At 43.4% G+C, this 13,807-nt stretch overlaps 1 protein-coding gene across 1 annotated transcript in view; it reads left to right on the top strand.

Moving 5' to 3' along the window:
• CRISPLD2 (cysteine rich secretory protein LCCL domain containing 2) overlaps positions 1–7,107 on the top strand; it is a 31,786-nt gene extending 24,679 nt beyond the window's left edge. Inside the window, exons 14-15 of the mRNA XM_076349012.1 lie at positions 1,545–1,678; positions 3,725–7,107. Coding sequence (XP_076205127.1) covers positions 1,545–1,678; positions 3,725–3,779 — 189 coding nt within the window. The 3' untranslated portion in view covers positions 3,780–7,107. The remainder of the gene's footprint in view (positions 1–1,544; positions 1,679–3,724) is intronic.
• The last annotated feature ends 6,700 nt before the right edge of the window (positions 7,108–13,807 follow it).

Raw genomic sequence — 13,807 nt, 5'->3', positions numbered from 1 at the left:
GCGTCCCGAGGGGCTATACCATGGAAAGCCGTTGCGTTGTCCATACAGCTGTTGTACTTCTGAATTTGAGGGGAAGGCTTTATTCTTGTAATGTCTCATTTCCCAAAAGCTCTGCAATCAGTTCATCAAAGCAGAGCCTGGTCTGGGATCTGAGAGGGCTGTAATCCAACAGAGCGATAAGGGGAGGTTTGGGGTAAGGCAGTAAAAAGCCTGTTGGTCAAAGCTTTGAGTAAGCGGCAGAACAGCAAGTCCCGGAAAAAAACAGGAATGCCTTCAAAAGAACATCGTTTAGGATGTCTCCCAGTGGAGAGTGCTGCAAATTGATTCAGGACAGTTTAATTTTATGAGCCAATTTTAGATTTACAGATTTCCCACCGCATACTAGGGTGAATTCACAGCATATCTTCCAAACGCAGCGTTCCCTTGCTCCCTTGACCATATATAGAAGCAAAATACCAAATTGGCACTCAAAAGTCAGAGAGCTGCCAAGACATAGGCCATCCAAAGTGATAAATATATAGTGGACAAGGCAAACCTGCCATATATGGCTGCAAGAATGAAACAGCACGATCCGTATTGTACGTACGCGACGGGAATGTTTGCCCTTGGTACTGGTTTTGTGGTAGTTTGATTTTTTTAGCGATCAGGGAGTTTATGGGGTTGGGATTTTCACCTGCTGCAGTTCCCTGTGCAAAGCTGGCTGTTGCTTTTTGTTATTCCAGCTTGCTGTATGTAAATCCTCTAGAGGGTTGATGGCCAAGTTTATACTACTATGCCTAAGCCTTCTCTGCTTTTGCTCTCTTTTCTGGATGCTTTGGGAGCTTAGTCATCAGTTGTTAGTGTTTTGTGTTCCTCCAGCTCTTCTGACTCTGCACATCTTGGAGAGCAGGGTAACGGCACAGTGTGCAATAGAGAAGCTTTAGTCTTTTCAGAAGTGTTAATCTCCCTCCGTACTCGGTGTTGTCTTATGGGGTGATGCCTGTCCAGAAACTACACCGCTCAATAGGTGTAGTCCTTCTGTTTTTCCTAGAAAGAAGGATGTGAACTGTTCTGGATAATTGGTGGTCATTTACCTTAATTCAGGAAAAGCGTCTGCTTTTCGAGCAACTGGGTGAATAAACTTTGCTGAGGTGGCTGGTCACTAGCAAAGGTTTCACCGCAGCAGTTTCTCTGGTGCAGACCCAAGAGGAACTGGCTGGAAAGTTGTCCTCGATTCAGCTTTGGCCCTGGATAATCTCCCAGGCGCAGCTCCACCGCAGAAGGGAGTGGTGGAAAGGCTGCTCGTCCTCCGTGGTGGCGGTGGATCTTCTTACAGATGTTTTGCTTTTGCATTTGCTACTGGGGCTTATGACATACCTGCAAGATCTATTCCATGACATCTGTTATCCCTAGTCTGTCCATAAGAAGGACAGAATTGTTTCATAGCTTTTCCATTCCACTTTTTTTTTTTATTCCCTGGCTTTCCTTGTTGCTAATGGAGACGGTAAATCTCCAGATATAAAATATAAACAGTTTGTAAGTCAAAATAATTATATATTTTTCAGAGCTCCAGTATCTGCAAAACTGCAGTGCACGCAGGAGTCATTCCAGACGAGAGAGGTGGTTTTGTGGACGTGATGCCTGTAGAAAAGAAGAAAAGTTACGTTGGCTCCTTAAAGAACGGAGTCCAGTCTGAGAGGTGGGATTTTTTTCTTTGTACTTCCCTCTTATTCTCAACTGTGTGTTCAATCGTATGTCAAAGTCAGCAGATATCAGCCAGAAAGGCTGGTGGATTGGAAATACGTGACTTAACAGTGTCACTGTGAATTCTGAGATGCAAAACAAATAGAGCATGTTGTCCTGCTCTTACCTTCCACAAGTGAGTAGCTGCTTTCAGACTGGTGTGAAAGGTATGAAATACTGTTAAGCCTTGTTTTATTTTATTACAGTACGAGTCCATGTTAATACATTTTGTTGTGTGTGTTTATCACATTCAAAGATAAGCACAGGTTTTTCTGCAGCTTTCAACCTAGGCCGTGCTTTGAGGCTTATAATTGGGATTTCCATTTGTGTGGGATGTGTTTGCATTTAGTTAACTAATTTCTATTCTCTTTGAAAGAAGCATGAGTATAAATTAACGTATAGAGAGATGATCAAACAGGTTTTGAAGATGGGTTTGCCACCCTTGTAATTTTTTGTAGTTTCTTTTGGGCTAAGTTTGCTGGTTTCAGTGTATAATTGCAAATCAGTGCTTCCAAAATCCTGCACCTCCGGATGATCGCAATGATCAAGTCGCAGCTCCTTCAGTCCTTTCTGATTTGAAGCTTCCGTTTCAGTCTGTGATATATTTTTTCAGATATTGCCGTGATGGTACTGATTTCTCAGAGCTATCTTTGCAAACATAGAATTTCCCGCTGTTGTGGGGAGTTCTGGTCCCTGCTAACATGGCTCTGTCTGTTCTATGTAGTTAATCTTTTATAATTATCATAAGAAATCAAAAAAAGTTTCTTATTTTTATTCTAATAGTGGATATCCCAGAATGCTGTAGAGCATCTCAGAAAATAAAAATAGACTAAGACAGGAAAGCTATAGCATTAAATATGGGCTGCTTTAGTATAGCTCTATCAGGGTCAGCGTTTTGCAGTTCTGTGATTTGCAATTCGGTACATTCGATTTAAGTGACAGACCTCCTGTTCGTATGAGTTTTCTTCTATCTCTGGCTTGCTTTCACTTATCTTTTATACTAACAGACAACTTTTTCCTTGGATGGCAAACTCTGCCCTAGCTAAGAATAAACTCTAGCGCTAGCATTGACATGCAATATGAGCACCAGGCGCTGATCTAGGAGGTGAGGGAAACCAAAGACGTTCTCACAGCAGGGATGAGTATGAAGGTTTGGAAAGTGTTATTTACACTCAGCAGTAAGGAGCACCTTCGTGCTGTGAGATCCAGTGGACAGTGAAATAGCTTTTCAAAGATCAGGGTGAAAACCGTACCCTTTAGGACACTGGAAATAACCTTTGGTGAAGACACATACCCAAACAGGTATGGGAAAAGGTTGCCTTTAAGATTTACTGAGTCTTTACCCTTCTTGGAATGTTTATTTTGTGGGAATATGAAATTTTGCCTTTTTCCTGAGGTTTTGCAGCCCAGCAGGGCTGAAGAAATAAGGGCTGGGAACAGAAAAGACCCTTTGCCCCCATGCGCACGGCCACCCCCAGCAGCTTGGAGTCAGAGCTGTTGGGGGCACCTCTGCAGACTGAAAATGGATATACACATTTATTGTCATTTAACGTGAGCTGATCTGCCCACTCCCATTGCCAGCACTAGGAGATGGGCCAGACAGGCCCTGGGAACCTGCCAGCCTACTTGACAACTGTTTTTAGGAAAACATGTTCCTCTTTATGCCTGAATCCCTGCATAAGGGAGCACAGTGTTCCCTGGATAAAAGCTAGCACTGTAAGAGAGGCTTTTGCTTCCCAGCTCCTTTTGTTGGCATTAGCACCGTAGATTGGGGTTGAAAGCATAAAATAAAAGCGAACTCGTGGATTTGTGCCTCTTCTCTTTTATCCTTTATCTTTCTTCTGCTCCTGGTGGGGCCACATCAGCAGGGAGCCAGCGTGCAGTGCACCCCAAAGAAATTCAGCATTACCTGTAGGTCTATCACGCTTTGGGTCCTGCAGTGCCTGCATTTGGTTCTTTACATGTTTTTTTTTTTCTTTTTCTTTTTTTTCTTTTTCTCCAGCTTGAAGAATCCTTCAGATGGAAACGCTTTCCGAATTTTTGCCGTGAAGCAGTAAATTCCCAGGGAAGGTGCAGGTTTCTTTGGGAGAGCGCTCTGTTGATCTGCAGAGACAGGAAGGCTCCTCTGACGGCATCAGCTCTGACCGTACCCTCCTTGCCGATCTCTTTCAGGGAATTAAAAAAGAAAAGGGGAAAAAAAAAAAAAAAAAAAGACACCAGGTTCTGACTCAGCTGTTCGCATCTCATCGCACCCGTTCAGCGTTGTATCTTTTCGTTTCGTGTCTTTGTTTCTCTAGGGGCATTCAGCAAAGATAAACTGTTCTAACTTTCAAGTTATGAGAGGTGTGCTACACAGAACGGCGGTGGCTCAATGTACAGCAGGCGTAGGGATCTCGGCCTGGATGGCATTTTTAGGATGTAAAGCATCTACTGCGATGGGCGTGAGGACGTGCGCTGCTGAGCAGACTCAGAAGTGAGCGATTGTCCAGGCGCTGGACCCTTTGAAATGAGAAACTGTTTTAAAAGTTGCATCTTTTGAGGAGAGGCTGGGCTTTGATAGAGTGTTTTTGTGTATGTTTGATGTTTTCTGTGCAAAAGAAGAGAAAACTTGGTATTTTCCCAACGAGGTGGCGTGCATCAGCACTGCTGTGTGAGGCTGCTGGGGCATTGCGCTAGGCTAAGTTGTACGATGGTGTCACGTTTGGGGAGAGGATGTTCCTGTCGGCCGGACATCAAGGTTTTTTGGGGACTGGAGTAGGGTGTGAAACGGTGGCAGAGGTCCTTGCTGCAGAAAATGAGGCCACCAGATAATCGAAACAGCAGGTTTAGTGTTTGCTGGTCAAACATTTGCAGGTATTTTGCAAGTCTGGCAACCTATGAGAAGTCAGTGAATCGGGGCTCTTGTGCTGGCACATCTCATCCTATACTACAAGCCATTTCAAATAAAATTTCAGTTAAATGCAGTGTATTGTTTTATACAGCAGTGCTGGTTGTTTTATCTGTAGTAGTTAAGTAGTGATAAAGTTAATCTTATTTCTGCTAGGAATGGTTGCATCCGTAGGAAGCATGTTCACCTTTGTGAAGCCCTTTGTGGTGTGTGCAGTTCTGAGACTTTAAAGATAAATTGCATAAATGGGGGTAGATGAATTTTTCCTGTTCAGTTTGTGACGCCAGCAGATCCCCACTTTCAGTGTAAATGCTGTACCCATGAGCATTTGATATCCAGGATAGTATGTTCTGCAAAACCCATGGGTGTTTTAATGATGTTGCTCAATATTTTGTTATTTATGTCTCAACATGCATCCAAATGCATTTCAAAGCCAAGAGAAGAGCCTGGCGTGACCAGCTCCTTAAGGCAGGAGAGTATTCTCTGCTTTACGTGGGAAGTGAATTTTTAGAATTGGTCTAAACGCAAATCTGGTTGTCTTTTGATGCACACACATCCAGTAACTTCATTACTCATGAGAAGTCAGTGTAAACTTTAGTTCTTCAGTTCTTGTAAATGCATAGTCCTTCTGCTCAGTAACTTGATCGTAATATTGTATAACAAATGGGAAAATATTTCCCTCTATTTGGCAGATGTCCGATAACTGCTCTTACGCTCAGGCTATGTTTGGTTTAATCTAGACAGATATAAAAGCCATCTTTTCAAGCTGTTTCAAAACACAGACCAAAAATTTTTATATGATTAAGCACTTCTTTAATTCTGTAAACACTATGAAATCAGCAAGGAATTTACTTTTATCACTCAGTTTGTCTCACCGATGGGGTTTCTTTCTCTGTGAAATCTGAATCTGGTAAGATTTTTGTAAAATATGAAATTGGAGCTGCTTTGCATATGGTCTCCAAAAGTGCTGCACAGCAAACCTACCTTTGGGGTGGATAGAGGGAAATGACGCTATGTGTCGTCGTTGTTTATATAGTATTGTCTTCCAAGGTGTACAGTATTTGCTCTAGATAGGAAAACTGAAGTATCTTTTTCTTACTAGGTAAATTGATGTTAAAACCAGCTGGAACATACCTTAGAAAAGCTGCTGGTTGGAAGCGTTTGAGATCTTGGCAGTGAGATAAGGCTTCCCTGTTTCTGCCCACTGTGAATAATTATGCTATACATGGGCTGGTTCAAGCCCATTAAATACCGCAGCATGAATCTATGACCATCATGGGCCAAGTGGTAGCCACAGTGCTATTTATTCAATTGGAAAGTGCAAGAGATGCAATCAGGTATGGGGGCTGCAAGAGCACGTAAAATGCCTTGACGCTAACGTAGGCTGCCACCTCTAATATGCTGTCCGTTACAATTATGTATGCTGTAAAATGATGGGAAGAAATGTGAGGGCTCTTGGAGAAAACTCCAGGGGATTATTGTGAGCACATAAAAATCCAAACAGCTTGGGATGTATCCACCTGACAAAAAGGGGGCGAGGGAAGAATTATTATTCCAACAGAAATATCCTAAAATGCTTAATTCAAGTTACAATTGTGTATTTTTATCTTCAGCCAACTGGTTTGGATTTTTAGAAACAGATGTTAATTTAAGTCTGTATCTGTTTATTTTTATATTTGTTGTACAAAAGAGAAATTGTGACTTTACTACACAAATATTATTCGAGGTCCTGGGTGCTATTAATTTAAACATACCTCCACCAGAATTAGGGGCGATCAGGTCCTCCAAGGCAGTCATGATATATCAATTACTTGCAATCGTCTGTGCTAGCTATTCATATATAGGTGGGACAGTACCAGTTTTTAGCCAAATATTTACTGATTTTATTTCTGATACCAAAACATTTCTCTGCCTAATATATTTCAATGCCGCTTAAAGATGCAGCACGTCTTTATATCACCAGATCCGTTCCTCCTTAGACCCCAGCTCAGCAGATTAGTAAGCACGTGCCGACTTGAAGCACTCAGGTGTAGCCTTGCTGAAGCGTCTGGTTAAACCCCTGGCAAAGCCGATGCTGCCTGGTTGTTCTTTTCCAATAAACTTATTGTTGAAACCAAGACTGCCGGTGCAGACGCTGCCGTTGCAGAGCATCTGGCTCAGCATAGCCAAATCTCCAGAAAACACAACCAGCGCGAAAGCTGAAGCACGGCGCTTCCCCGGCTGCCGGTGTGCTGTCGGGTCCGTTGGTTCCATTACTTTCTTCATTTTAAGACGTTCAGCCAACAGCTGATTGAGGAGTCTCCAGTTGGTCGGTTGTGCAGTCTAAATATTTAGGGCCAGTTCATAGAGTTGCTTTTTTTTCTATGAAAAATGATGTATTTTACTTCCTATGTGTAAAAGTTTCTTGTAAATTTTTTGTGTACCTTTGCATGTTTTTCAAGGGGCTGTGTGTTTGTTTATAAACTAGATTTTTTTTCTAAATACAGAATTGTAAAATATCTTTTTCCCCCTCCATTTTCTTTTGATTTCTGAATTATTTGTGAAATAAAACCTTCCCAGAATGAATGCTTCCCTTGTCCTTAATGCTCAGCCAGAGCTGGGGATGAAATTAGAGCTATTTGGGCTTACTCCTGGGGACTAGAGTATCCCCTGGAGAGCCCAAGCGAGATCAGGATGTGCAGAGTCTGTTCCATAAAAAAATAAATAAAACTGCCCAGTACCCAGGCATTAAAAGTCAACCTTTACCCCGTCAAGAATAAGATGTAGCCTTTCCTGAAGCATCCTGAGAGTAAGGGAAAATCAGTATCTGTCTGAAGTAGATTTAATGAGTTGGAAATAGCGTTTAATGAAGTGCTGCTGCAAAATACAACTGAGATGAACTCCTCCCCACCTGACCCGGCTGTTGTTAAATTTACCCTTATTTTTTTGAAGGGAAAACTATACAGATTTTTTTTTTATTTCCCCTTGAAATTTTCTCCAAGCTCATGCTTGCTGGCAGCACCGCAAATCAAACCAAGTTGTTTCATGGTAATTCAACACCATCTTGTTTAAAGGAGCAACATGACAAGGAGGTTTACAACTCAGCCTCCAGGCAATGAACACCATATGGCTTTTGACCAAAAATGTGGACTGAGCCATAGGAGGGAGTCCAGATTGACAAGAAGGCCGTGAAATTTTATGTTTTCCATTACATATACAAGAAGATCAACATAAAATACAGAGATGTTTGCATTACTCCAAGGCTGGCCTGATACAGTTATGGTTGAATAGTATTTACCTGTAAAACCCAAACCAAGGACTGACATGGTAACACGGTTATTGAGCTGCTCATGATTTCTACAGAAGGAAAGTTTCGTGGCTATTGCATGCTCTGCAGTTACAAACTGCCCATTTGAACTTGCTCATGCCCAATTTGTGCTTGCTCTCCCCCACTCTCACTGCTGCAAAACTATCTCCCTTGCTGAAAAGATGGGGGAAGATTTTCATGAGCTTAAAAATAAGCAGAGAAGGTTATTCAGACTAATGCTCATGGTCATGCTGAGGCTGCTCAGATTATCCTATTGATTGCAACACTTATTTGATTTCCTATTTGCTAGTGCTACAAAATGCCCCAAAATACCATTGCAAAATCTAGGTCCGGGTTGGCGTAGGGAGGAAAACAGCATAACATCCAAAATTAAGGCTGATATTCCCATCCTTTGTGTTAGCTTCTGTCCCTTTGATGCTGGCTCTGGTTTTGCTAGCTGTTGTCTCCTCCTGCTCGAGCCATGTGCTTTACCCTATGCTAGTCAACAACAAAAAAGATGGTGTTATCAGGAGTGCTGTGTGTGAGCAATGCTGCAGCCAAAGCTGCGTTTTCTTTCCGTACAGCAGCTGTGCAAATCAGGTAAGCGAAGACTTAAAGCAACACACAAAGAGGTAGGAGCAAAATTTAATTTTCCTTTTTTTTCCCCCAGCCGGGGGTGGGATTCAGGTTCATGCTTTAGTGAAGAGGACATAAAACCAGGAAGGCTGAATGTAAGTAGAGTGGAAAGGAAAGAGAAACCCATGTGGATCCGAGTGAGGGTAGCAGTCTACAAAAGGAGCGGACCTGATAACCCTGTTTTTCCCACTTTGCTGGTAATCCTCTGGGATCAGCAGGATGCAGGGCTCTCCCTGCTTGACGTTTCAGGAGAAATGTCTTGTTGCCTGCTGCTCTGCCTTCTGCTGCCTGCTCCTCATCTCATGCTGAGCTCATCAGAGGCTATGTATAGCATGGGCATACCTTGGGATGGGTGTTCATCCAAAAACCCACATTCATTTATAGGATGCACCCGGGCAATGTTTTCAAAGCCATTTTGCAAACGACGGGGTTGGTTCTCATTTATACTAAGGACCTACTTTAAGGCACTTAGAAGACATTTATGCCACTTTAGGGTGTGGACAGAGCAGTGTAAAGAAGCCTCAGTGTAAATAGAAACCATCCTTATATCTTGTTGACAGTGGTTAAAATAGGGTTATGGAGTTAAATCAACAGACAAGGTCTCCCTTATGCAGCACTCTTCTCTGCAGTGTTTGCTCCTCACCCTTCGTACCATGTGAGCAGGCAAGGGCTATATGCAGTTTCCCTCATCATCTGCTGCATAGCCGAGCACGTCGTAGTGCTATTAAGTGTCAAACTGAATACAAGGATATTTATAGCGGGCTAAAAGTCAGGAGGCTCAGGTGGAATATTATAGCTGAAAGCAGAAGGAGAAGGGAGCACAGGCTTGCAGAATAAATACCATCTCACTTGACATGCTTGTAATCAAAATATGGTTTAGGTGAATGCAAGGGGACTCCAAAACTGGATCAGTAACTGTGTCTGTCTGGAGAGAAATTGTCAGTGGTTCACAGCTGATATCTGTTTCGTTTCATCTGTTTAAATCTATGGAGAACTGTCTTCTGCAGGCAAAATTTCACCCTGATTCTGACTAGTAACTTCATTAATAATCTGTGTGGTGAAACAGAGAATATGCTTATTAAATCTGCACAGGGATGGATGGCACAGAGCTGAGAAGGACTGGGAGTGAAAGGTAAGGCCAGAAAACAAAAATCACTCTAAAAGTTAGAGAAACAGTCTGTGAAAACAAGCCAGCACTCAGAAGGGAGGAACACAAGGAATAATAAAAGATGGAGACCAAACAGTAGGGCAATAACTCAGCCCAACTGAGATAAAGAAGTCAAAAGCATCACGCTATTGCCAAGGAGGTAAATGTCATATTAGATGTGGAAAGAGGGATACGGTCTGCAAGACACGTGAGAAACCTTTCAGCTTTGCTTCGTGCTGTTAAGGTCTCTAGTGCAGTATGATGTCTATGTGTGATGTACACTATTGCCCAAAAAGTATGCAACCAACTGTGGGAAGTCCAGGAGGAAGCAAGGAGAATGACCTGAGAGCTAAAACAACCCCTGAGAAAGTAGGAAGGATCACCCAGGGTAACAAAGGAGAGGGAGAGAACTCTTGAAGTGTGTAAAGATATTGTAAGGGGGGAGAGAGCATTTGTTCTTTGTGCCCAAAGGGGCCCCACTGAGAAGTAGCAGGCTTAAACTGTAGAAGGAAACACTGAGACTGGCCATTCGGAAAGGCTCTGACTGGGACAGATACTCTGCATGGTCTTTTCAGGCCATCATTCAAGGTTTTTAAGAAAATGCTGTCTGTCAGTTCCAAAGAATGAGATAGCCACTGCTAATCCTGCTTTGAATGGAGGATGGACTAGAAAATGTCTTGATGGCTCTCCCAACTGTAATTTGTATAATTTTCAAGGCTAAAGGAAACATGAAATCATATGGAAAGGGTTACCATCTATTTGGACCAGGATGGTGCACAATCATGGACTGGCATTGTCCCATGGGTGATACCGATAGAGACCTTCTAGTAGAAGTGGCCTAGGTAAAGGTGTGCAGCGTCGTGGTAGTATGGATTGAGATAACAAAAACTAGTCGTTGCTCTCCTAACTCTTTGTTGTTCAGATTTTTTTTCCCTGTAGGTCTTTTGGCAGACAAATGAGTCCCGTGGGACCCTGAGGTGGGTTTGCAGAGGGACCTGTGGACCTCCTGCCACGTCTGAGGTAAAGTACTGGGGACAACCCTAGAAAAACGCTGATCTGAAATTCTGGCAAGGGGCGATTTAGGGCATCCCTGTAGGGATGTCACTGAGCAGAGTAACACAAACTGAGTGTAGGCTGTTGGAGAGCAGCGCGGACTGCTGAAATGCAGAGGAGGCATCTCGTACCAGTGCCAGGCATGTAGCACCATCTGAGGACAGGCTTTTGGTGGGAAGATGGAGACCATGGAAATTTTCTCTTCTGCAGAGTCATGAAACAATCTCAGGCGTCTGAAGGCAGCCGGCCAGCTCAGCAGGCTGTGTTCGCCTTTCCAAATACGTGAGTGAAGTTAAGCTGTCTTAAACCGTTACAGCAAAACAGATGCATGGAGCTAAGTAGCCTACTGCTGGTCAATGCTTTTCTGGGGAACAGCTTCTTTATCAGAAAACGATGATTTTTCTAAGTCCAAAGGACTAAATTGGAATTTGTTTGGACACCAATCATTTTACAAGAGTGATAAAATTATGAAAACAGTCAAGTTTTGATGAGCTCAAAACTCTCTAGTCTAGACCAAGAAAAGGACTTTAAAAGCCAACTCTAGTTGATGTTCTGGACAGCTCAGGCTGCAGTTCCAGAAAAATCTTGTGATCCTCTTTTGAGAAGAGTTACCGGAAAAGTGGTCAAGCCCTGGCCCCTTGGCCCACGTGCACAGCACAGCCCAATGGTGAGGGCTCGGTGCGGAGGGGGTCCCCGTCTCCCCCTCCCTGGGTGTCCCACGCTGACGCAGGAGAACCTTGTGTGAGGTCTCTGCTCTTCTCTTATATAATCCATGACTTCAGATAAAGTTAATGCCAAGTACCCAAAAAAGGGATTGTGTGTGTTCTCTCGCAGCCTCTTCCCGTAATCTGAACACAGCATTTGACTGTGACAGTTTTGCCAGTAAAAGAGAGGTTTTTCCTTTGCCTTGAGATCCAGATTTAAAATTAGCTGCGTGTCAGCAGAGCCATCGGCAGCGATCCCTGCCAGCCTCAGTGCTCGGCATTAGAGGTTCAGGGCCCTAAAAGAGCTCAGCAGCCCAGTTTAAACAGTGACCAGAAAAGTTTGTTCAGGGAGGGCTCCCTGGCTGTTAACAACAGGAGCCTCCATTAGCTCCTACATCGAGAAAACCAGTCAAACTTTATAAAAATACTTCCTAAAGTAAATATGAGTGAGTCACAGATACTAAATATTAATAATTCATACATGGGGAACAGAAATATTAGCAGGATCTGTAAGGTCTTTTTTACGTGCAATATTACAGAATTGGGTATGTGTTCCTCTCTTTTTTTTTTTGTCTTGCGTGTGCCAACCTTTTACATCTGAGGTGCAGGCTTGGAGCTGCTCCGAGGTCTTGGGCCAGTGAAGCTGGTCGGTGCCTAAGTCCCACGAGAGGAGCAGCTTGCCTGGAAGGGACCCAAGCAGGGAGGGCGTTGAGCGGGGGGTCAGTAGCGGGGCACTCCTGGGGAATTGGAGGGTTTGACTCCATACTTACAAATCGCAGATAAATGAGGGTGGGTTTTTGGTGGTGTTTTTTTTTTCATTGCCAGACTAACCTCTGGAAAAAAAACACAACCCCAAACCAACCACATTTATGCAAAGTTTGTGCAACCACCCAATCCCCCAAAGCACTTTTGTTGCATTAAGGAGCAAAATGGAGCAAGAACCACCCCTCATTTTTCTAGCGAGGCAGTTTTAAGTGAAAAGTGGTTTTGCTGATCAAAATGAAAAAAAGAAAATTGAAAAAAAAAAAAAATCAGAGTTTTAAAAAGTGAAATTGCGATTATTTCAGTCATTTCTTTTCATGTTTGAAAGCATGTCTTCTTAAAAGTTTGTTGGCACTGAAAAGCATTAATGGAAAATTTTAATTAGATTTTTTTTTTCTTAGTTTCCCATGGTGTATAACTGGTATTTGCTGGTTCATGGTGGAGACTGAGGTGTTATCTGGGTGAAGAGGGGAGCAATTTTTTTGTTGAAATTGAAAAGGAGTGTCAACTAAAACTAAAAAAAAGATTCCAGGCAGAACTGTGAAGGAGAAAGGCTTTTCTCAGAGGAATGGAGCAAAAGGAGGAGTGAAGAGCAAGGGGCTATGATGAAGACCCAAACTGCAGTCTAAGGCCTTATTTCTGTCAAATCTGAGGGCAGTTTTGCCTTGGACGTTGAATGAAAGCCAGTCCCCAAAAACCAGAGGGGTGAGTGGAAGTCGGGAAGTGAGGTGATCCTGATGCTTTGAACCACCACAAACACCTTTTCCTCTTCCTCCCCAAAAGAAAAGCATTTTATTCGGCCAGTTACGAAAGACTCAGTTTCGTCATCGGTGCCTAATTTCGCGACGCTGTGCCCTGGCTCTGCAGCCCATCCCGCTGAGGCTGGTCCAGCGTGGTGGCGGGGAGCCTGCTGCCACGTAGGTGGTCCCAAACTACTTCTTGCTGCTTGTTCCTCAGCTGCTTTAATCCAAACCCCAGCTTTGCAAGGACTCCGTGAGAGCTTTTCACGCTGAGCAGTTGATTCATTAATTAGCACACATGTTAGCTTAAGGGTCTGCACCTGTCTGTGGTAGATTTTGGTCTCGTGTGGCAGTGCAGGTGGAGGTCCCTTTCCGGGAATGGGTGTTCCTCTTCAGATTTTGCTTTTTGACCCTGGATCTGGTCCAATGCAAAGAGAAAAGGCACACTGTGGCTCTAGGGAAAATACTTGTTACTGAGCTGAGAGCTGTATTGGCACAGAGATGCCAGCAAGTACACATGGAGACAGTTTTCTCTTTCATCTTAGCCTGAGGGTCTCAGGGGTGTAGGAGATAAGTCCATGTCTTCCACATCTGCTCCAGGCAGTTTCTACTGAAAGGTCTCACATGATGCTGAAATTGTCCAAAAATGCCGAGGACACGTTTCACCCTTCCCCTGAAAGCATGTGGAAGAGTACCACTATCAGCTCTGCCTTCTTCCAGGAAAATCTTCTGTGAGATACCAGACCACAGTACTCTTCACTTCAGCTAAATGCAATGTAAAGGAAGTTTCTCACTAGGAAAGGACAGCCACAAGCAGCCTAGCTTTTCCTGAGCTAACGTTTGGGCTTTCTGGAAATTAATGGGCGGCTT

Source organism: Aptenodytes patagonicus, chromosome 11 (genome assembly GCF_965638725.1).
Source record: "Aptenodytes patagonicus chromosome 11, bAptPat1.pri.cur, whole genome shotgun sequence".
Classification (NCBI taxonomy): domain Eukaryota; kingdom Metazoa; phylum Chordata; class Aves; order Sphenisciformes; family Spheniscidae; genus Aptenodytes; species Aptenodytes patagonicus.
Note: the sequence above shows the minus strand (reverse complement) of the source record. Positions and strands in the feature narration are given on the sequence as shown.